A 22,606-nucleotide genomic window follows, 5' to 3' on the forward strand; every position below is an offset into this window, starting at 1 on the left:
TAATAAAATAATTTTTGTATTATCAAAATAAGAGACAAAATGACAAAAATCTCCCAGAACTTGGAGACTGCAAAAACTATAATTTCAGCAATGCTTTTTAAACATTTTTTAAAGCATCTGAACCCTTATTTCAAATGTGCTGTGGAACTCCAATGCATAAAGTAGTAGAACTGTTTTGATTAAAGTGGGGATGAGAGGCTGGAAGCCCCATCTGTTATTTTAAAAATCCGCTGATGCAATGGAAAGAAAACTAGCATAGAAGCCAGAACATGAGTCCTAATGCACAATGCCGGGCACCTAGTAGGCTCTCCACATCATGTTGCTGTTTCAAACAGGGTGGTCAGGAAAGGCCTCTGAGGAGAAGAGATCTGAATGAGGTAAAGGGCTACCCAAGAGAAGATAAAGAGAGGAGCATTCCAAGATAAGGACCATGGGAGTAGGGTGGCATGTTCAAGAACCTTGAGAAGGCCAGTGTGGCTCCACAGAGTAAGGAAAAGTCAAGGTGGGATAGAGGAGAGACAGCAGGGCACAGACGACATTCAGCCTATGGGCCATGCAAGGGACTCAGCTTTGCTGAGTGATAAAAGAAATCAGAAAAGTGTTTTGAATAGAAAAAGGGCATGATCTAATTAAAAACTTAAACACTTTGGCTGCTGTAGAGGAGAACATTCTGTAGAGGGACAAGGGCAGAGAGAAGCATGGTGACCAGGTAGGTCTATTGCAGTAGTTCAAGTGAGAGATGGTGGTAGCTGTGGAGACAGTGAGAAGTGGTCAGACTCTAGATCTATTTTGAAGGTAGAGTCAACAGGATTTGTTGTGGTTGTGTGAGCAAGAGGGAGAAGTCAAGGATGGCTCCAAGGATTGGGACCTGAGCAATGGAGGGATGGAGCTGACATTGACTGAGTTGTAGAATTCTAAAGGAGGAATAGATGGTGGGGGTGGGAATCCAGAGTTCACCTCAGGGTATGCCTATTAGACATCAAGAGTCGAGGCTGGTGTTCCTCTTTCCCACCCATGACACTGAGGCTGACGTTGCCACCTGCCATACTCTGCAGGACAAGAAGCTCATCAAGGCCTTCTTCGAGGTGCTGGCCCACCCCCAGAACTACTTCAAGTACACAGAGAAGCACAAGGAGATGCTGCCAAAATCCTTCATCAAGCTGCTCCGCTCCAAAGTTTCTAGCTTCCTGAGGCCCTATAAATAGTGTCCCTAGGCCCAAAACCCAGGTTTTGCAGCCCCCAGACTCTTTAGCCCTCAGAGCCGGCAGTCCCTACCCTCAGACGAGAATCTCTCTCCTCTCTCTGTTTGGAGAAAAAAAAATCACTACATAGACCAAACACTTTCCCTTTCTGTCTCTCTAGCTTTGTTTCCTTGTCTCTCTCTGCCTCTCTCTCTCTCTTTCTACTGTTTTCCTTTTCCTACATGCTCCCTGGAAAAGCCATTCAGTGCTGGCTCTATTCCCCCTGAGGGGTGAAGGAACAGTACCCCCCTCCCCTCCCCAACAACACTGTCCATTTTACCAGTTCACATCCCTGGCCCCATCAGCTTGGAGGGTGCTAAAGGCCCACAAAAAAGTGGGTCTAGCGCGGAATGGGGAGGGGAAAGAGGGGTTTCTGCCATTTTAGGGTGTGCCTTGCTAGTCAGGAGCCAAAATGTCCCCTGGCCCTGCCCCCCAGGGTGATTCTAACAGCCCAGAGTTCTGCCAAAGAAGGCTTTGACTTACAGGCTTAATGCCAGCATTGGTCCTCTGGGGCATATGGTTTGAGCCCTAGACCGCCCACACAGCCGGCTTTTTTGTCTATGGAGCTCCTCTCCTTCTTCCCCCACATGTCTGCCTGAGGTCCAACCCATGAGGGCTTACAAAAGGCTCACACCACTGGGCTAGTGGACACTGGCTGAATAAGAAACACAGCAGGCATTGCCATGTTGAAGGCACCACTGTCGCTCCCTGAGAGAAAGACTATGGCTCTGCAGGTCAGAAACCAGGTTTTAAAGCATCGCCAAAAAAAAAGAAAACAACAACAAAAAGAAAATGTATCATCCAAAGGACTAGACTACAGAACAATTGGGAGCCAGCCTCAAACACTAATCCCTTTCCTTTCTTGTCTTCCCTGGCCCAGCCATCCCCTCACGCCCACCAGAGTGCTCCCTGGGGGAGCCCTATTCCCTTTGTGAAGTGTTGTCCTAAAAGAAACATGGCTGCTGACTGGAAGCCAGCCTGGGCCTTGCCCCAGAGTTGTCTTTCCCTTGTAGCCCCAGATGGCTTGTGGGCTCCACCAAAGAGGGTCCCGCTCTGCAGCCAGCCCAGAGCCACCTACCTCTGGCCCCAGGCTATGGGCAGCAAGAGGAATGTGTGTGCACTTGGCAAGCCTTCTGCCCATCCTGTCCACATCTACTAAGTGCAATCATTTTGAGTCTTTCTATGTTGTCTAAAGGGAGGGGTTTTTGTTTTCTGGTTTTGTTTTTTGTTTTTGTTTCTTTTTCCTCTATTAGAACAACCCTATTTATAGCTGCCCAAGAGAGAAGAGTGTATGTTTGGAGTGGAAGAAAAAAGATTTTGAATCGCATGAACCTTGAGTGCTGGAGCATCTGCTCTGTCCCTACTCCCCCACCAGTGGCCATCTAGATTTCTAGAGCCCTCCGCTGGGGTAACCCAGGGCTGAGCTCAGAGGCACTTGATGTGTAGGACAGTAATTCTGGGGACTTGATGGAGCAGGAAGGAGAGGGACCTGTGTTTGCTAAACCAATCCTGCCATCCCTATGCCTCTCTATGGATTCAGTATGGACCTTGTGATTGTAGAGGCCTATGGAATTGGTCAGTGATTCTCCACCCCAAGTAGGGAAAACCTCCATCTTTTCCCTGCCTTCATCCTGTTTTCCCCTGGTATCCACACGGAAGACGACCAGGACAAACCCCATGGGGATGGGCTGACTCAGGGCCCTGAGGCCAGAGGCAAGGCTGTGAGAGCCAAGAATAGGACAGTTATCCAGGCATGAAGTTGCTTGCCTGACCTTGGCCACTCTGCCTACCCCTGTCTGTTCGCCATTCCCTCTTGGAGTTGACTTCAAGGCTAGCTTCCTCAACTACTGCTTTTCAAAAGTAAGAAGAATCAAGTCCATGCCCAAGCCCAGATCCTGCATACACTCCAACCCTCAATCCACTGCTGCCTGTAAAATTATTTTCCATTTGTTCCTAGTTTCCCCCAAAACTGTAGTCCAATCAAAGGTTACCAATTGATTCTTAGGGTTCACTTCTAAGTGTCCCAAGCTACTACTCCCCCAGGAGATTCAACACTAAAGAAAGGTGTCTGACCTTCCCCCCAACCCAAGCAGTAGCATTCACCAGCCAAAACAGCCTTAGGCAGTAGGTAGCCAATGTCACAGCTGGATCCCCTGACCTCCATTAGCCAACACCATGGCCTTTGGGGGTGGAGGGTCTGGCTTCCTTTGTGTCTCTGGGTCAAAGAGGGCTCCACTGTAAAGATACAAAATGTCTGCTTCCCAGCAGGGAAATGGTCTTTTAAGAGAAGTATCCACACTTCCCAGGAAATGCAATGAAAACTGCTTTAATCAACTTTGACCATCCTAATTCTCCACCAGAAACTAGGATAACTTTCTGACTCCTCTCTCCCTACCATTTTGCATCTCTCTTAGAAAGCCAAACAGTGTTTCCCAATTTTTGCCTTCAGGGTCTGACCTCTCCTTGCTCTCTTCTTTTCCTGTCACCCCATATATATGCATAAACACACTTCCTCCAACAATTTATTCCATGGTTTCTGGGACCTGCAAATGATTTCCACAGTATGGAAAATAGACCACTAGGCTTCTTAACTGATGTCAAGACAGATCTTGGTGAGCAGGTGAAGACCTGCTAATGTCCACCAAGTTTAATTTAGGTCATCCAAGTTGGGGGTTAAGAACCCAGGCAAGGCTGCTGCTGAACCTATGGAGGAAGCCAGCCCTGGGGCATCAAACTAGGGGTTCAGTGGACTGAATGAGGAGTCAACACTCAGGGACTCTCTAAGCCTTTACAGTCAGACAGAAGAACAGGTTTTTACCAGTGTAGGAAAGTGGGAAGATGGTGTAAATGGGAACCATTCATGAACCAACCCAGAGGCTTCTCTGCAGGACCGGGTGTTTATAGGGCCACAGTACTGTAAGGCCTCATTTATCTTAATACAAAACCTGCCCTGATCTGAGTTTGGGGATGGGAAGCCATTTCTGCAAGGGCTCTGAGCGCCAAGTGATGCATATCAGAAAGGCACTTACATCCTCAGCAACATGGCAATTCCTTTTTACTTCTCTGCCTCCCTCTTTCTGTATTATTAGGCCAGGCCCATTCCTGAGGGAACTCTCAGAGTCAGGAGAAAACTGACCAGAGCCTGGACTGGAGCTGCCATGCCCCAGGTCTACAAATTCCCAGAGGTTGACATTGCGCTGTGACTGCTCTGACTTCCCCAGGACTGAGTTAGTTCGAGGTGGTGGGGGCTCAGATTTGTTGCTGAAAGTTGAGTAATACAATCCTGGTCTTTGGCCCTAATGAAACTTTTTATATGTGAGAGGTCTTCTCCATATGCATGTTTGAGGTGACTCTGGAATGGATTAGGAGGTCATATCTCAAAATACCAGAAAACGTTATAGAGTATTCAACCTTTTGTATTTGCTGCTTAACCTCGACATAACAGGCTCAAACTAAGGGAAGGGAGACAAAGTATAACAGACCATAAGCAGAAAATAAGGTTAACCTGCTTGGCTTGCTTTCTTAAGCACAGTAAGAGAAAAGTGGAAGCAAACAACACAAGGACATCTCTAAATTTGACCTCTCTCAAAGGTAGCACACCCTGTCCTTGGGTCATTATTTGGACTAGGAACCCTTAAAGAAAATACATGATTAGAGGGAATAGAACCCCCAGTTCTGTTTTCAGCTTATCTAGACAACACAGATTGTAGCAGTTTGGACAAACTGAAAACTTTATTCTTCTGCATGAGTTGAACTGAAGTTTCAGAGAATAATCATTACCATGTGGGAGGCTTTCTTTTTTTTTAATGCAGAAGAAATCTCAAAATGTTGTATTTATATCTGCCTTCCACTGCTGCCGATATAGTAAGCATCTCCTACTCAATCAACAATAAACAGTAAATGATGCAGTTCATAGAGTATTTTGCACTTGGGGAAAAAAATGTATCTGAACTTGTAAAAAGAAATGTTTGGATTTTGTATTGTCTTTTTTATTATTATTATTATTATTAAAATACTGAATGAAACTCCTTAGCCTGGCATCTTTTCCTCTGTCTTAATAGCTTATCCTAGAGCTGGAGAAAGCTTTGAGGAGACAAATAGGATTTATCCAAATTTATCCATCTTATTCCTAGTGATTTTAGAATTTGAAAAGGCTTGTCTCTGTCGATTTTTAAAAGCAGTATCAAGAATTATCCCCTGAAGGGGACCTAAAGAGTGGGAGAAATTTAGGGTATTGTTTCTCCTCACCAGGGTACAATTCCCAAAATCTAGCCAGGCCCCAGGTGGCTCAGACACCTCCCTAGTTAAAATGTCTCACCTCTAGCAAAGCACCAGCACTGAGAGTCACCCAAGGTTGTTCTTTTTATGCAGTACACTCTTGGCCACCAAACAATTCCGAAATGTAGATCATTCAGCCACTACCACCATTACCACTATGCGGCACGGGAAAGCAATCTCCAATCTCTTATAAATGAACGGTCCCAATTTCTAGGCTCAGAGATGATAGATAAAACTTAATTGTTGCAATTAAATAATTCCATGACATGAAATTTTATGGAATTTAATATTTACATGATATAGCCATTTAAGAGGAACAAGGAAAAAATCTACCTGATCAAAAGATATGTTGGGTTGGCCTACCAGAATCCTGAACTTCCCCTTTAGCATCCATAAAGGAGATAGGTGCATTCGTTCCACAATTACTGAGCTCCTGTTATGTGCCACGCATCGTGCATCAGGCTATCATAGCTTGATAACAATAGCCATGCCCAAGAGCCACAGCCTTATGTGAGATTCTGATTACAGTACAGCTGATCTTTCCACATAGATTTCCCAAGAAGAGACAGAATCCAGTCTACTTGGTGGCTACGAGTATAAATCAATTCACCGGCATTCTTTTATACATTAAATTCTTGTGAGTTTGATTTACTGTGACAAAACATGAACACCTTGGTGTGGACTGACAAAATCATTTTCTAGAACTGCAAAGCTAAGGATCATATCCAGGACCATTACAACTACACCAACTTGGGGCTATCCTCTCTGACTTCTCTCTTAACCCTTTTCTATTCCAAAAATAAGTCTTATGCCTTCTTCCTAGGACACTTGCAATGATGTCCCAGAACAATGTATAGTCAGCCAGTGGAGTATGGGTCTGCCTATATCAAGCAGTCTTTAAAATGGGGATTTTCCAAGGGTATGTGATGACTTTCCAAGGGGTATGAGGACAAGGAAATCAATCCGAGGAGAGTTGTAAGGGAATAAATTTCCAGACCCTCAACTTCTATAAGAAATCTTCCCTAAAAGTAATCTGTTTGAGAGCCAGCCAGCATATTCATGCACACTCTCCGTTTTACCCCCTCTTTCACCATCGTCCTTGTCCTGCTTTACAAAATAAAGGCATATCCCTCAACTACACTGAATCTTGATGCGTGGCCCAGGATGTAAAAACCCAGGGAAGAAGGAGGTTGTTTTTTCCCTTCATATCAAAATATTCCCATTACAATCAGTCCTTTTATTTCATCTTATAAAGTGTTTACTATTTTCTACCTCCTACTAGCAAAAAATGAAATTGTTAGCTGCTCAACCCATTATTTCCTAGTAAATATACCATTCTTTGTTGTTAAATACATAACAGAAAATTTGATCATGAAGTCTAACAAAACTATTGGAGTTACTTCTGGTTTTTATACGTGATTCTTATTTAATGTTCCCAAAAGTCTAATATCAGTGTTCAACACAAGCACATACCCACGTTTGCCAAGGGGATAATGCCTTCTATCCTACTTCTCACTTAATAAATTAACTAATGGATTTAGCTATACATTTTATGGCACTATTTCAAAGTATGTAATGAGAAACAGTACTATCTTGTTTTTACAATTTTTATAGTAATATTAGATGCATATAATTTTAATCATGATTGAGTTTTAGTAACCTATTTTATAAGCTAAAGTTAATAATTTACTTCCCAGTGATTTTTACACTATTTTAAATGAATATTAATATATTTATTTGAATTGAAAAATAAAGTCAGACTTTTTCCTGACAGAAAGTAAGTCTGATTTGGCTGATTGCTTTGAAATGGAGACTGACTTTACTAATTACATAAATGGCAGGTGTTTTCCATACTGAAGTGAAACTGCAGTTCAGTATTTTAACAAAAAGATCCTGAAAACATGTAATGATAAAAGAACTTTATCAAACAATTGTATTGGCAAAGAGTATGAAAATCAATATCTGATTAACAAGGTGTCTCTGAGTGAAAAGTTAACAGATAATTAACAATCATTTTTATAAGACTGAAACTAAGACTTTAACGACTAGATAACAAACCCTTTTGCAAGTTCAGTCGTTTCCAATTCTTTGCTTTGAATAAAATTAAAGGTGAACTCTATTTGATAGAACATAATAGTATTTGGTAATAGGACACTTTGTGATTATTGGCATATAATTTAGAAGTAGTACAAACACTTGAGGAAATCTCTTCCTTCCCCAATTACTATGTGAACAAGGTTTCTCAATGCTTACGTCTATAAAAATAAAAAAGAGAGAATTGACATTGCACCTTATCTCCTACAATTAGGTAATAATCATCCATAAATACCTGAACTAACTGAGGAGAAACACCATTCTTCTCCTTGAGAGATGCATTTTCAATAAAAATTGTACTTTTTAGGTTGAAGAAGTTATAAAAATGCGTAATATATTTCTGTTTTTTAATAATTGTGTACTAGTAACAACTGTAATGACAATTCAGTTTAGAAAACTTTTTAACAATTAAAGCCAGTGGTTACAGACAATAAGCTTAAATTTATACTCATTTTTGTTGCAAAGAAGTGTGACAGTGATCAATAAAAGACTTTAAAGCATACAAATACACTAATTAGGATAAAGTTCTGTAGGGGAAGTGAATGGAATTAGGAGTTCAAGAAGAAAGGGAACCATATAAAATTTCTGTTAAAGCAGAGCTTGCTCATATATTTTTAAATGGATGACCATGGGCGTCAAATATTACGGTATTTGGGTCTAATGGATACATTTAATAGTAATGTAATGGTTTTAGTTTAAAATGTCAAAATTTACAATGTCAGAAATTATATCCTCTATAAGTATTTAAATTTATGATGGAAAATTTAGATATCAACTTAAACTTGAACAAGGGGGTACATAGTTCTTTAAAATTCTGTTATGGAGTCTATTTAAAAAAAATGCCTGGGGGCCGGCCCAGTGGCACAGCAGTTAAGTTCGCACGTTCTGCTTCTCGGCGGCCTGGAGTTCACCGGTTTGGATCCCGGATGCGGACATGGCACTGCTTGGCAAGCCATGCTGGGGTGGGCGTCCCACATATAAAATAGAGGAAGATGGGAGTGGATGTCAGCTCAGGGCCAGTCTTCCTCAGCAAAAAGAGGAAGATTGGCAGCAGATGTTAGCTCAGGGCTAATCTTCCTAAAAAAAAAAGTCTGAAGACTACTAACCTATTTGGTATATTGTGGGGGTGGGGCTCAAAGGCAGAGAAGAAGCTGCTAGAAACAATCTTCAATCCTCTACTCCAAAATATCTTCCTCATCAGTTCTCCTGAGTATCTGAAATTACCCACCATCAGAATCTTATCACTTCAAATTCAGACACTGGTTTCCTAGAGTTTTTGCTAACTGTGTAATGGGAGAGGTGATTAGCCAGATTAGGATCTGCAAGGAATGTGAGAAAGGACAGATGTATTTTGTATTACAGAACAAGATGGTGGGGGGACAAACTAGGACAACCTGAGTTCTATTCCCTGCTCTGTCTCTAACCAATTTATGCTACAGAACCAGCTACTTATCCTCTCTCTGTATCTATATAAAATAACTGTTCAAACTTCCACCGAAAAGGAACAGAAAGAGGGCACCATAGTGGCCAGGCCACTATTTCTATACCAGGAGGTATACAAAGGATTAATGATTAACGATAAGAATGGGCCATCAATAGTCAGTGCCCACCTACACTGAGAACCTGATGAGATCTCTGGCCCCAGTCCCGCCTGTGGAAATGTCGTGCCAAAACAAAAAGATGGGGAAGAGAGGATATCTAAAATTGAAAGGGGGCTTTCTGGTTGAGCTCTTCAGGCATGCAAGAAGAGGAACAGTGCTCCCGGTTAAGCACCTTTAGCAACCACAGGCCCCCAAACCCAGTACTTTGTAGATGTTTCTAGTTTATCAGGACACTTCCTTTTTAAATTTTTTTTTCCGGTTAAATTGTTTTTTGAGGGGAAGGATACAAAAGAAACTAGTGAAAGTCTGAAAGGATAGAGGGGAAAGTTTCTCACCTAATTCCTCTCATAAGAGGCAATCTATATCAGTTCTCTGTCTAACGCCTCTCCTTACTTATTTTTAACTTTTTACCAAAAAGCTCACTCTCTTTCAATTTTCCCTTAGGTTTCTGAAAAGCCCCATTCGTAGCGCCTCCCCGGCGGGAAGGGAGAACTAGTGAAAGAAAGGGCTTGGTTTGTCCACCCCGAAGCCAGCCTACCACGGGGGAGTCGCTGGTTTTGAGGCTGGGGGTGGGGCTGACGAGGGGATGCGAGGGAGAGAACCCCAGAGGACCGTCAGGGCGCCCTCCCTCAAGAGGCAAGTCCCTCACGGCGTCTCGAGGTCGTCCTTGCCAATAAGGAGCTATTAATACCTGCCAGTGCTGCCTTCAGGGAGTTGGCTCGAAGATCGCAGGCAGCGTCTGCGGACCGCGCACAGTGAAGCGCTTGGGGCGCGTAGGGCGCAGGCGGCCGCCCGCGGGCTGAGCCCCGAGGAGAGGCTCCGCAGGCCCAGGGCGGGCGCTCCTCCTGTCCTCCCCGGCTCCTGAAGCGCACCTTCTGGCCCGCAGGCCGCCGACGACACGGCGTGGAGCCCTCGGGGCCTCGGGCTCCTCCTCGCTCCTGCCTCAGGCCTCAGGTGGACGGAGTCCCTGGGTGGCACAGGTGGCGGCTTCTCATTGCTATAGCGACGACCCGGCCCGCGAGCCGCGCCCAGGCCCTGACCGGGGCGTCGTGACGTCATCACGCCCTCCCCGGGCGCTCGGCCTCGCGGGCCCTGCGTCACCCGGGCCGGGAGCTGAGGGGCGCCGTTCAGAGCCCGGCCGCCCGGGCTCCCGGGGCCCGGGAACCAGGATAAGTAGGACGGCGGCCGCTGCGACTCGGGGTGCGGGGTGGAGCGTGCCCTGTATTTTGTATACGGGTTCCGGGGCCCGGGAGAGGCGCGCCGAGAGGAGAGGAAAGTGCGGCGGCCCTGGAACCTGGATATCGCGCGAGGCAAGCTGCGCGCGGGCGGGCGGGCTATGGCGCAGGCGGGTTGCGGGGCCGGCGCTGGTGGCGGGGCCCGGTGCATGGCGGTCTGTCGGCGGAGTCGCCCTCGGGGGCTGTCAGGTTGGTGGCTGCGGGAAAAGCGGGTCCACCGTGCCCAGGTGGGAGGCCGGGCGGGCGCAGGGCCCCGGGAAGGTCCCGAGCCCGGCGTGCCCACCCTCCTCCGGCCCTAGCCCGGCGGCCGGACGGCTGGACGGCGGCCTGACCCCTCCCCCACCCCGGGTCCCAGCCCCCATCCCTGCCCCTCCGTTCCGCCCTGCGACTCCTCCCCCATAACCCCCAAATCCCACCCCTTGACTGCGCCCGCCTCCACCTCTGTGACCCCCTCCCCACCCCGCCCCCTGACCCTAAGACCTCACAGGTAACCCTCAATTCTTATTCATTGGTTCTACCAACCCAGGAGTTTCCCAAGCGCTGCCCAGGGACCCACCAACCTAGTGACTCCCTCAGTTCTAATCCAGTGACTCACGGACTCCGGATCCCAACACCCCTCCTTGGTGACCCCCAAACCTTCTCAGTGATCCCACCGGTCTGGTAACTCCTCCACTTCTACCCTGTGTACCTCCAGAAACTTGGTGACTCCCCTCAAACCTTTCCTGGTAACTCCTAAGCCCTACTCCAGTAGTTTCCCACCCAGTCATCTTCTACATAACCTTCAATATCTGATAATCCCTTCTTTGCCCTTGTAACTTCATGATCTTCATTCCATGCAGCCCCTTCATCCTAAAATCACCCCCTCTGACATTCCTCTCTACACCCCAGTGTGAATCAACACCTGACTTAAAAGTGCCCTAGCACCATGCCCAGAAAGATAAAAAGGTGAATATGAAGTAGTAATAGTTGGAGGCATCAAAGAATTCTGGATTGAGCCTGTGGTCCCAAATTCAAGTCCCAGCTCTGCCACCGTTGTGCTTTGGGAACCTGGGAGAAGTCCCTTCCTCACTCTGGACCTCAATTTCTCATCTGTATTATGATAGATTGGGTTAAATGATCTTAGAGTTTCCTTCCAGCTGTGAAGTTCTGCAATTCTCAGTCAAGAAAATGCTTGTTTGCAATCATTTATGTACCCCGCCCTGGAGGTTTACTTTCATAACCTCACCCAAGCGTCCACTTGCTTCGTGAACCTTATTCCCTCACTCCCATGACGCCCTACACTGTTAATAGTCTATACCTATTTCCCTTGATCACTCCTCATCAGTTAACATGTTTGCAAAACAGTGTAGTAGAGCACTTCAGCTCAAGGCGTTGATGTGATAAGAGACCTGAGTTCTAGAATGATTCTGGCCCGTCAGCTGTGGCACCTTAGGTATACCATTTAGCCTATCTGAATCCTCAGTCTCCATCTCTGCTAAGCAAGGATAATAGTAGTGCCTGAGATAATGCCTGCAAAGCACTTGGCACCATGCATGGCCCCCGGGAGCCTTTACGTGTAAGCTAAGAAGCTCCCAGAGCTCTTGCTCTGTCCTGGGTGCTAGGGATTCAACAGACAATAAACACAAGGCCTATACTTCGCGTTACCTTTCTACCACTGAGCTCTTGGGATCCCCATCTTCTTATCTCTGCTGTGGCCTCCTCACTTCTCTGATTCTTGACCCTGATATTTCTTTAGTTACTTGCTGCCAAGCACCTACTGTATGCCAAGCTTTATGTGTATAAATTAAATTTACTTAACAACCCCAAGAGGTGATTATTATCACCTTTCCCATTTTTGTTTGGTTTTGGTTTGGTTTGGTTTTTAGTAAATGAAGAACCGGAAACTCACACAGATAAGTGGCACAGCTGGGATTTGAACCTACAGTCTTTAAAACCCACTTGTTCCATTACCTCTCTTTCCCCCAAACCTACCTACTTTTCCAGGTCACCCTCAGCCCCTTGTTCCTTATTTTCTAATAATTCCTAAGCTCAACATCAACTCATGCCATGACTCCCAAGGTTTCTGTTACCCCCTGTCCCATGGCTTGGTGTCTTCCTCAACCCATTGTTCATGGCTTTTCACTCCACGTTCCCTGACACCTCTGCACATTAATACCTCTCTTTGTCCTTTGTCCAGACATCCTCTCACCCTATGAGTCCTTGGAGCTCCAAGCCCTCACTCACCCTAAGTTGTCTCCCCCATCACTGGCACTTTATCCCAAATTCTCTGATACTGTTAATTCCCTTACTACCAGGAATTCAAATACTAAAACCCTCCAGCCCAGTAGTCTTTCCTCCTATGATTTGTTTCTATGTTCAGTCTTTTTTCAGTATTCTAGCTGCCTCCCGTCTACCCTCTTCAGGTAGTAATATCCTGTTACCTAAAACCTTCATCTAATTAGCCCTTCATCTGGTGACCTCCTTCACCCAGCTTCAGTGAAATGAGCCCCTTCCATCCCAGTGTGAACCCATCCTTCATAACCTATACACCCTCTCATTCTAGGATCCCTCGTCTTCACACCCTGTCAAATATCCTGTGAGATCCTGCCTTTCAGATTCCCGGATCTCATGGTATCTTTCTCATTTTCATCAGTGATCTCCTTTTCAAACTGGAATCATCTCTCACCTTTTCCCTCTTCCTGTATCCCCGTCCGTTCTCACAGTGGGTTTTTCTTGCCTTCCTCTTGTTTTTCTCCCAGCCATCCTCACCTCATCAATCTTGATAACATTGATTATGATGTAAGCCTCCCTTCCATCCCACATCTGCCCCTTCCATTTTCCTGTGCATCCAACTCCAGGGCCACATGAATGACCCTGCCACTCCTAGCACTCCTTCCTTCACACACAGCAGTGTCCAACCAAACCTCATTGGCCCCATTGGTTTGTCCAAAGAGCTGTGCTCTTCTCTGGGAAGTTCTGATAATAGATCACAGTCCTTTAGGTAGCAAGGAAAGAGACCTTGGAAATCCTTCTGAATCAGTTTAGCCATGTCTCCTTGACACACTCCCACGATCCTATCCTGTTTATGAGGCTGCTTGCTGTATATGTCCTCAGGGTAGCATGCTTTGAGTGTCAGCTTCTGCTGGCATTGAATTAGCCTCATTGTTTTCCAAGCTTTGGGAGAACTTTTCCAGTCCCCTCCCACCGGAAGACTGGATGGTGAGTAGCAAAATGTGACGTTAAAGATCCACATCCAAAAGTCTATTCTGTAGGTCACCAAATTCCCAGGTCTCCTATAGTGTACTTATTGGCTATGCAGCAATAAATACAACAGAATAAAAACTAGAGTTAAGAAAGAGGTAAATCCTGGGGTCTACAAATTCCATGGGTTGGTTTTTGAAAAGGAGCTTTTGCCTTAGGCTTGTTTAATCTTTCTTAGGGCACAGAACATATTCTGCCTTGTATCTTAGTTATGTGTGTACTTTTCTCACCCAACACCCATCCTCACTATGATTTCCTTGAGAACAGAGGCTGGGTTTTCTTTATCTTCTGTCATCTTAATCCTGTCCCTCATATTTAGCAGGTCGTCAGTACTTATGGGATTGAATGAACTCATTTAGAAATTCTGCATCAGATACAAACAAGTGAAAACATCTCACGTCTACATTAATTTTGTAGCCACAACAACCCTCTCCCCAAATCCCTCCAAACGTGATAATGGGCAAGTCCTTTGATTTAAACAGTCTGGAGTTTAGCCACTTCCTTTTTCAGTCATTGCTCAAGCCGGGGAATGGGCGTAAATGCTTGTTTTTACTGTATTGCTGTAAGATGAGAGAGATTGGTTTACATAGTTGCTAGAATACGGTGGTAACAAGCCCAGGGTCTGTCACACATAGACCAGTTCTCAAGAAAACAGGTAGGTGAAATGTTTAGGGGGGGTTGCAGAGACAGTCAGAGAATAGAGGAAACCAAACTGGCAAAATGTTGGTGGTTGTTGAAGTTGGGTAATGTGTTCATGGGGTTCATTATACTATTCTTTCTACTTTTCTGTATGTTTGAAATCCATAATAGAAAGTGTTTTTTTTTTTAAAAAAAAAAAAAGGACAACTAGATGAACAAGTACAAATTTGGCACGCTTCCTTGGAAAACACCTCAAAGCAAATGAGCTGCCGTTACTGAGTCAGTACTATTATCTAGGTTAAGTAGTATATTTAGTCCTAACCTATCTCTGACCTCTTCTGTTTGTGAGATAACAGGATGCTAAATAAGAAAATCAGCACCCTGCAGAATTCTGTACCTGGTGGCCTGGGAATAGTAATGTCCTGGCAACAAGCACCTATTGCCCTGGTCCTTCCCTGCTTCCCAGCCCAGGGGTGGTTTCTGGTGGTAAAGGGCTGGACTGGACCTGAGAATGTAACGTAGTAGGGGAGGTGAAGGAGAGACCAGAGCTCAAGTAGAGTCTTCCCCTTCTGGTCTAAAGCCTTCAGATTACTGGGAGATCCTAAAGGGATGGATGTTCATTCATACACTCATTCATTCATTCCACAAATGTTCGATGACCCTCTGCTAGAGGCCAGGTACTTCTGTAGTACCTGGGGATAGAACTGTGACTAAAACAAAGTTCTAGGACTTAAGGAGCACACCTGTTGGGGGAGTGGATGAGGGAGAGACATACAATAAACACATAAACAAGTAAAATATGTATTGAGAAAATTAAGCAGAGAAGGGAGATAGAGAGTACCATCAGTCAGGGTTAGATTTTAAATAGGATAGCCAAGGAAATTCTCACTGAAAAGGTGACATTTGAGCAAAGACCTGAAAGAAGTTAAGGGTGAGCCGAGTGTATATCTGAGGGAAGTGTATTCCGGTCAAAGGGAACAGCAGGTACAAAGGCCCTAAGGCAGGAGTATGCCTCGTATATTTGAGAAACACCAGTGCACAGTAGGGTGAGGGAGGGGAAACAGCAGATGTGGGGTGGGAGTGGGTTGGTGGCAGATCGTGTTGGGCCTTATAGGCCACTGGATTTTATTTTGAATTATGAAGATGGGAGCCATGGGAGGGTTGTAGGCAGGTAAGTGACATGATCTGACATAAAGGATCATTCTGGCTGCTGTGTTGAGAATAAACCATAGGGCGCAAGAGTGGAAGAAGGGAAACTGGCTAGTAGGCTACTACAGTAGTCCAGGCAAGAGAACTTGGTGGCTTGGCCCCAAAGTAAAGCAGTGGAAGCGTGAGAAGTGGTTGGATTCTGGATGTATTTTGAAAGAGGAGCCAATAGGACTTGCTGCTGGATTGGATGTGGCATGTGAAAGAAACAGAGAAGTTGAGGATGGCTCCCGCATTTTTGGCCTGAGCAACCGAAGGATGGCGTTCCCATTTCCTCAAATGAGGGAGCCTGGAGGAGGGGCAGGTTGTGAGAAGGGGAAGATAAGGAGTTCACTTTTGAATATGTTGAGTTTGAGTTGTTTTTTGGACATGGAGATGTTGAGTAAGCAGCTGGAGATACAAGTCTGTTAGACATGAGTAAATTTCTGCTCTCCTGGGAACTGAAAGAACGCTATTACTGGGTAAGAGACAAAGGAGTATGGTAGGAAGAACACTAGCGGTTCAGGAGTGTGGCCTGACTCTGCCACCAGGTAGCTGTGTGATCCTTTGGGACTCCTCGGGCAGCTCTGGCCTCTGTATCTTCATCTGCAAAATGACTGCTTTAGACTAGAAACTAGCTGTCTTCTCAGCCCCTCCCATTGTGAGAGTGGATGAATTAGTGCTTAGAGTTTACAAGATAATATATCTTTATGTCTGAGAGCATTTTGGAAACTGCTCAGCTCTATATGGGGTAGCGGTGTTGGTGGTAAGATTCTTTTCTTCCTTCCTTTGTTAAAGTAATACCCAGTGAGTGCCTGCCATGGGTGGGGTGCTGTGCTGGACACAGAGGATACAATGATGGAGAAGATGCCTCTGTGCCCAGACACTACAGGTGAGCCACCTGGCATAGCTTCACTGCTAGGTTCAACAGGAACAGCCTGGATTCTGGTGGTCTGGTGTGACGGTAGCCAGGGAGAGCTTTTTCTTGACCTGAGTCTGGGAAAAAACAGTGAATATGGATGTCAGAGATGAGGCAGGATGGAATTCCAAGTGAGGAAAAAATGTCATCCTAGCTGGGGCTGGGGGAAGAGTTGGGGTGATGAGACTCAGTTCCTTCCCTCCTTCATGCTTTCACTCAAGATTTAATACTCTGCTAGGAACTTCTCTGAAGGAGCTCATAGTTCTGTAGTAGATGAAGGGTTTCAAATCTGGTCTTTGGAGTTTCAGTTAGATTTAATTCACAATAAATGGAGCTGATTTAGCATTCAAATTTGAGCTAAAGAGCTCAGTTAGCTATGTGACATAATGGTATTATTTATTTAGTATCTGTGGGCACAGTCTTTGTCAGGTGCTGACTAAGCTAAAATGCATGCTTTCCAGGAACTTAAATTATAAGCAGTATAACAGAAAGTAGGAGTGTGTTAGTTTCCCCCAGAAGAGTCAAGTTCAAGGAAAACATGCCGTGGCAGAGTAATCCCTTCACTGCATCTGGAAGCACAGTCACTCTGTTGTGTTTATCCTTGTGTCATTTAGATTTCTGTGTTTATATATATTGTAAGGACTGTGTCTGACCAGCTAAACAGGAATACAAGGTATAGCCCCTCTTAACTGATAGGTTACTCACAAAATTAGTTTAGAGTGGATGTGTCATTAGCATCTTTCACTTAACAGGATGGGGAATTTTGTCCTGGTGAGGGAAAAAAACAGATACAAATCGAAGTGCAGCTGAAGCCGTTGTCTTTAACTGGTGGCCCTAAGCTACGACAAAACCTCAGATGCCTCTTGCCCTGGGGGCTGTCAGTCAAGGTGTAGAAATGTGAGCATCCATGTGAAGGCCCACAAATCCTATGCAGTCGTCTTTGTTTTGCTGGTAGATGTGCAGGGCCTACTCAAGCTCCTCACTTATCATTCAGAATTGGAAAGGTCTGTGGTGTTGGGTGCGACGTTCAAAGCCTCACGGCACGTTGGACTCACCAGCTGGAAGTCAGAACGCTTCTAGTGCTTCCGGGTAAACACTTGCTCCGAGTCTGCCCTCAGAAAGTGGTTCATCTCTGGGAAGCTGAGCTATAACTGTTAGCTTGGTACTGTTTCTCACTGCATAACTCTTCATTTGTTGGAATTCCCTTCTGCTTTGATATTAGTTGATAAAGCATAAGACCCAGGCAATTAAGGTAAGACCCAAGGAACTGGGTGCTCCTTGAGATTGTAAACTGACCTGAGGCTTAGATGTGGAGAGTGTGGCAGGGGTACCCAAGACCAGGGTTCGTCTCTCTGAGAAGATCATCCTCTCAACCTAGGAAGTACTGTCCTAAGGCCACAGAAAGAGTGAGGGAGAAAGGCAGCCCCGGCTCAGCCATCACTTCAGCTAACCCACCCTGGTGACCAGGCTGGGGACACATGTTGGAGCCAGCATGTCTTCAGGTCATGATAGATTTGCCGTTGCCTCGTGCTCAGCTTGATCAGCTTTCCAGATGATATACTCCAGAATGGCATCTGTGATTTGTGAAGCTAAGTTTTCAAATGTGGTTTTTCTGCAACCTTGTAGCATCATGGAATCTATCCTATCAGCACTAGACTTGCCATGTCTTGTGAATAGAGAAAGGTATTCCGGTAGCCAACAAAAGGAGTGCACAGCATGCTTTTAGACTTTATTTTTTTTATTCATTTATTTTTATATAGGTAATAAATTCAAAAGGCTTAATTTTTTTTTTTAAGTATAAAAGATGCACAAAAGTCAACCCTTCCATTGCAGTGCCTTGGTCACTCAGTTATCCTTCCACAGGCTTCCACCCTGGTTAGTAATTTCTTGACTGTCTTTCCACAGATTTTTTTATGCCAATGGCAGCATACAAAAGGCACTGTTTTATACCTTGCCATTTTTGTTTAATATAGTTTGGAGATCTTCCCATCTCAGTATGTAAGGATTTTCATCATTTATTTATGTCTACATAGTATGGAAGTTCTGTATTGGTAGATATTTATGCTATTTCTAATTTTTTGCTATTATTACATACAGGGATGCCATGAATAACCTTGGACTGTGCCGTTTTTACACATGTACATCTGCCTGTAGACTAGACATGAAATTGCTGGGTTGGCTGGTATGTACATTTGTAATTTTGATTGATGCTGCCAAATTGCCTTACATAGAGCTTGCACCAATGTTTATTCCCACCAACAACGTAAGACTGTGCCTCTTTCCCCACAACCTCACGCACACTGCTTTGAGTTAAGAATATATGGATTATTTAAAGATCAGTGTAGGATACTGAATCATGGGGCCCCACCATGACACTGTATTCCACAAGACACACAAAGCACAATACAGCCCAGTTTGGAGAATATCGCATTTAACAATATATCCAAAAGACATAACTGGACCTCTGGTGGTTAGAAGACAGGAAGGAAAATCCTGGGGGAAGAAGTTCCCTGCCTCAGCACTTAGACTGGCGTGAATGAGAGGAGGGATAGATGTCTTTCTTCGTGGGACCCAGGAGGGATGAGGTGCAGGTAGTAGTAGGAAGGCCGCAGGAGGATAAAGGAACACCGTGAGCGGGAGGAGCCAGCAACCAGGCAAACAGGTTTGGTGTCCACTGGAGAGCTACCTCTCAGCTCCATGCTGGTGTCTTTTCATTTTGGCAACTTTATTTTTTTAAACGTTGTACCCCTTCCTTTTAGCACAACTGTTCATGTTCAGTTCTTTTTGGCTTCTTCTGCCCGCATCTCACTTGGAGTTTAGATTTCTGCGAGTTGGAACTAGATGGGTGTTCAGCCTTATGTCTTTTTTCATTTAGTGTTAATTTGTTAACCCTCCTCCGTTAATCCAAATGTTCTTGTCTTAAGACGTTTAAACAAGCATCCTGTGCTATAGCTCTTGTATTCTGTACGTTCTCTTTGTGGGATGAGTTATGAAGATGAGGTTATTAGATCTCAGATCCTGAACCTTTCCCTGTGGTGTTAGGCGTTGATGGATTGTTCTCCGGAGAGCTTGGAGCAACCTCCAGTACTGGTCAGCAGTGCATGATGTGCCTCCCCCATGGTCTTGCCAACGTCGGTAGTTGCATTTTTTATTTTTTTTTATTGACAGACTTTATTTGTTAGAGAAGTTGTAGGTTTACAGAAAAAAATTGGACAGTACAATACAGAGAATTCCCGTATATTCTCCCCCTCAACTCAGTTCCCAGTTTCTCCTGTTATTAACATCTTGCATTGGTGTGGTATATTTGCTACAATTGACAAATCAATATTGATGTATTATTAGTAACTAAAGTCCATAGTTTACATTAGGGTTGACTCTTGGTGTTGTACATTCTGTGAGTTTTGACAAATGCAAAATGTCAGGTATCCACCATTACAGTATCATACAGAATAGCCTCTTTCACTGCCCTAAAAATGCCCTGTGCTCCACCTGTTCGTTCTTCTTCCCCTCACCTTTCACCCTTAGCAACCACTGATATTTTTACTGTCTCTATAGTTTTGCCTTTTCCAGAATGTCATATAGTTGGAATTATATTGTATGTACCCTCTTCAGATTAGCTTCTTTCACTTGGCAAAATGCATTTAAGGTTCCTCTGTGTCTTTTCATAACTTAGTAGCTGGTTTCTTCTTATCGCTGAATAATATTCCATTGTATGGATGTGCCACAGTTTGTTTATTGAAGGACGTCTTGGTTGCTTCCAGTTTTTGGCAATTATGAATAAAGCTGCTATAAACATCCCCTGTGCAGGTTTTTCTGTGGACTTAAGTTTTCAATGCATTTGGATAAAGACCTATGAGTAGGGTTTCTGGATCATATGGTAAGAATATGTTTAGCTTTGTAAGAAACTGCCAAACTGCCTTCCAAAGTACCATTTTGCTGTACCATGTTGCATTCCCACCAGCAATGAATGTTCCTCCACATCCTTGCCAGCATTTGGTGGTGTCAGCGTTTTGGATTTTGGCTATTCTAATAGGTGTATGGTGGTATCTCATTGTCCGTTGGATGTTAATAATTTTACTTTGATTTTTGGTAATTCAATAAGCATAATATCATCATTATTCTTTCTTGTTCTTTTGCTACTAATGAGAGTGAACCTTTTTTTGTGTTGTTTTTTACTGTTTTTTGCTTGTGTGAATTCATATTGTAACCTTATTTGTCCAGTGGGAATTTGGTATTGTTCTTGGAGATTTTATGCGTCTGCATGTGGTTTTTTTCCAACCACTTTTTTTATTGTTGTAAATTCACGTGACAAAATTTACCATTATAACCATTTTTAAGTGTACAGTTCAGTTTCATGTGTTTTTAATATCATGTCTTATGTTTTATTTCTTTGATATTTTCCTCTAATGTTGATTTTTTTAAAACCAATTCTTCTTTTGATTTGATTTTCTTTTGCTTCCAAAGTCCAAACTACCTTCTCTTCCTAGTTGAGATCTGGATATTGTTCCAGTTTGTATCAGCTGATGAAATAAATTATACCTTTTTCTCCCAGGGTGATGTTTTAAATAACATAATGTTTCTGAATAACTGTGAAGATCTAGTCCCTCCTGATGCTGATGGAATGTTTCGTTTTCAAATAGCCCTTCTCAAGCCAGCAGTGACCCCAAGCTGAATTCCAGAAACAATTCAGATGTGACTTCGTCATATCTGTACTGATTTGCTTGTCGGTGTAAAGCATATCCTTAGGATAAACCTTTCAAAAAGCCTTTTTTCTGGACTTTTCACAGACTAAAGGTGGGTTTGAAACTCAGCCATGATTGCTATGCTGGGTGTTTACAAACTAAGTTGTTAGAATTCACTAAAATGTATGGCTGAAAATTAGATTTTTAAGTTATCTGTTTTAGTTTAAATGAATTCTGTTCTTCAGTTAAAGCAGTTTGCATTTTCATTGCCTTTTTGGCATTGAAAATAATCCACTTTTCCTAATTACTCACTTTCCTGTGACTAATTCAAATCTATAAAATTGTAGTAGCCAAATAGGAACCATACTGAAAAACTGATTTGGGCTTTTAACATCAGTGTGCCTTTTGCAAGGAGATGTTTAGCTGATGTTTTAAATGTGTGTTATGTTAATGTAAGTTTCTGTTGTTAATTTCCTGTTTTCTCTTCAGTGTTTGAAAACCCACAGAACTAAGCCTGTTTCGCTAGGGTTTTTGTTTTTGCATTGAAGTCTTTTTCTGTAATAACAAATACTGCATCATTTTACTACAGCTCTCCCGAGTCTGGTTCTAATTTTTTTGCCACTTGACTCCCTCAGCCTTTGTCCCTCCCAGCCTAATGTGACTTTGTCCTCTCTGAGAAGTTTTCTGTATTTCCAAATGAGGGATTTTCTGAGAGAAAAGTGTCTTTTTTTTTTTTCCAGTCAAAGTTGGACGTTCTTCTCTTTCCAGGCAAATTTTTTGGTTTTTGTGAGTGGTTTTTTTTTTTTGGTTTCTAAATGCAGTTGCCCTCTCGGCTGGCTGAGGCAGAGTACAGAAAGCCTTGTTCAAACATCCAGGGAGTTCTGGTTGGCAGAAAAGTGATGGAATAGCGAACAGGTGCCCGCAGTTAAGGCAAGGGCCAGCTTCCGTGTGGATCAGATTAGTTCCGAACCGTGGCAAAGTGGAGAAGCACAAATACATGGCTACTCTTTAGTTTCCCATCTTTCATATCCCTTATTTTTCTGCTTTGAGGAGGCAATTTAAGTACATCTTGTTTCACAGAGAGACCTAAAGATCCAAAGTATCTGGAAAGTTTTTCGAAATGTTCTCTCTACCCAATAATTATAATTTATGTTTTTACATTAGGAAACACATTTATATATTATGAAGCCATAGGGCTATTTCCTGCATCAGAACCAACAGCAGGTTAAATTCATTTAAAAATGCAACCAACAAGCTGCACCTGCTGCTAGTTCTGGGAGAGTCAGGAGTGCTCCCTTTTCTTCCCTGCCTTTTGTTATGGCTCATATCTCATATCCCTCCTAGTGTGTCTGTGCCCCATACCCGACTCAGGTCACTGGGGAGCTGGGAAAGCTTAGACCCTCCAAGGAGAAAACAGCAGCTGCCTCTGCTCCCCCTCTGCTCTTTCTCAGAGGGTCACAGGGGTTATGAATCTGAAATGTCAAGTGCAGGC

General features: G+C 44.0%; 3 protein-coding genes across 40 annotated transcripts in view; 2 read left to right on the plus strand and 1 right to left on the minus strand.

Annotated features, from left to right (window-relative positions):
- Positions 1-5,266, plus strand: part of SCUBE3 (signal peptide, CUB domain and EGF like domain containing 3) — a 37,946-nt gene extending 32,680 nt beyond the window's left edge. For 2 of the 3 annotated variants that reach the window (XM_005603832.4, XM_003363700.5), the window contains one exon: positions 1,056-5,266. In XM_005603832.4, coding sequence (XP_005603889.1) covers positions 1,056-1,205 — 150 coding nt within the window. In that variant the 3' untranslated portion in view covers positions 1,206-5,266. The remainder of the gene's footprint in view (positions 1-1,055) is intronic. The other variant, XM_023624788.2, reaches the window with a different exon arrangement.
- Positions 1-10,412, minus strand: part of TCP11 (t-complex 11) — a 132,842-nt gene extending 122,430 nt beyond the window's left edge. The window contains exon 1 of one of the 6 annotated variants that reach the window (XM_014734358.3): positions 9,906-10,412. In XM_014734358.3, the coding sequence (XP_014589844.3) occupies positions 9,906-10,273 (368 nt within the window). In that variant the 5' untranslated portion in view covers positions 10,274-10,412. The remainder of the gene's footprint in view (positions 1-9,905) is intronic. The other 5 variants (XM_070245457.1, XM_070245455.1, XM_023624795.2 and 2 more) reach the window with 5 other exon arrangements.
- ZNF76 (zinc finger protein 76) overlaps positions 10,261-22,606 on the plus strand; it is a 31,756-nt gene continuing 19,410 nt past the window's right edge. For 6 of the 31 annotated variants that reach the window (XR_011430015.1, XM_070245462.1, XM_070245471.1 and 3 more), the window contains exons 1-2: positions 10,385-10,524; positions 18,530-18,614. The gene's annotated coding sequence lies outside the window, so the exon portion shown is untranslated. Of the gene's footprint in view, positions 10,639-18,529; positions 18,615-22,606 lie in introns of all 31 variants that reach the window. The other 25 variants (XR_011430012.1, XR_011430013.1, XR_011430017.1 and 22 more) reach the window with 11 other exon arrangements.

Source organism: Equus caballus, chromosome 20, assembly GCF_041296265.1.
Source record: "Equus caballus isolate H_3958 breed thoroughbred chromosome 20, TB-T2T, whole genome shotgun sequence".
NCBI lineage: Eukaryota > Metazoa > Chordata > Mammalia > Perissodactyla > Equidae > Equus > Equus caballus.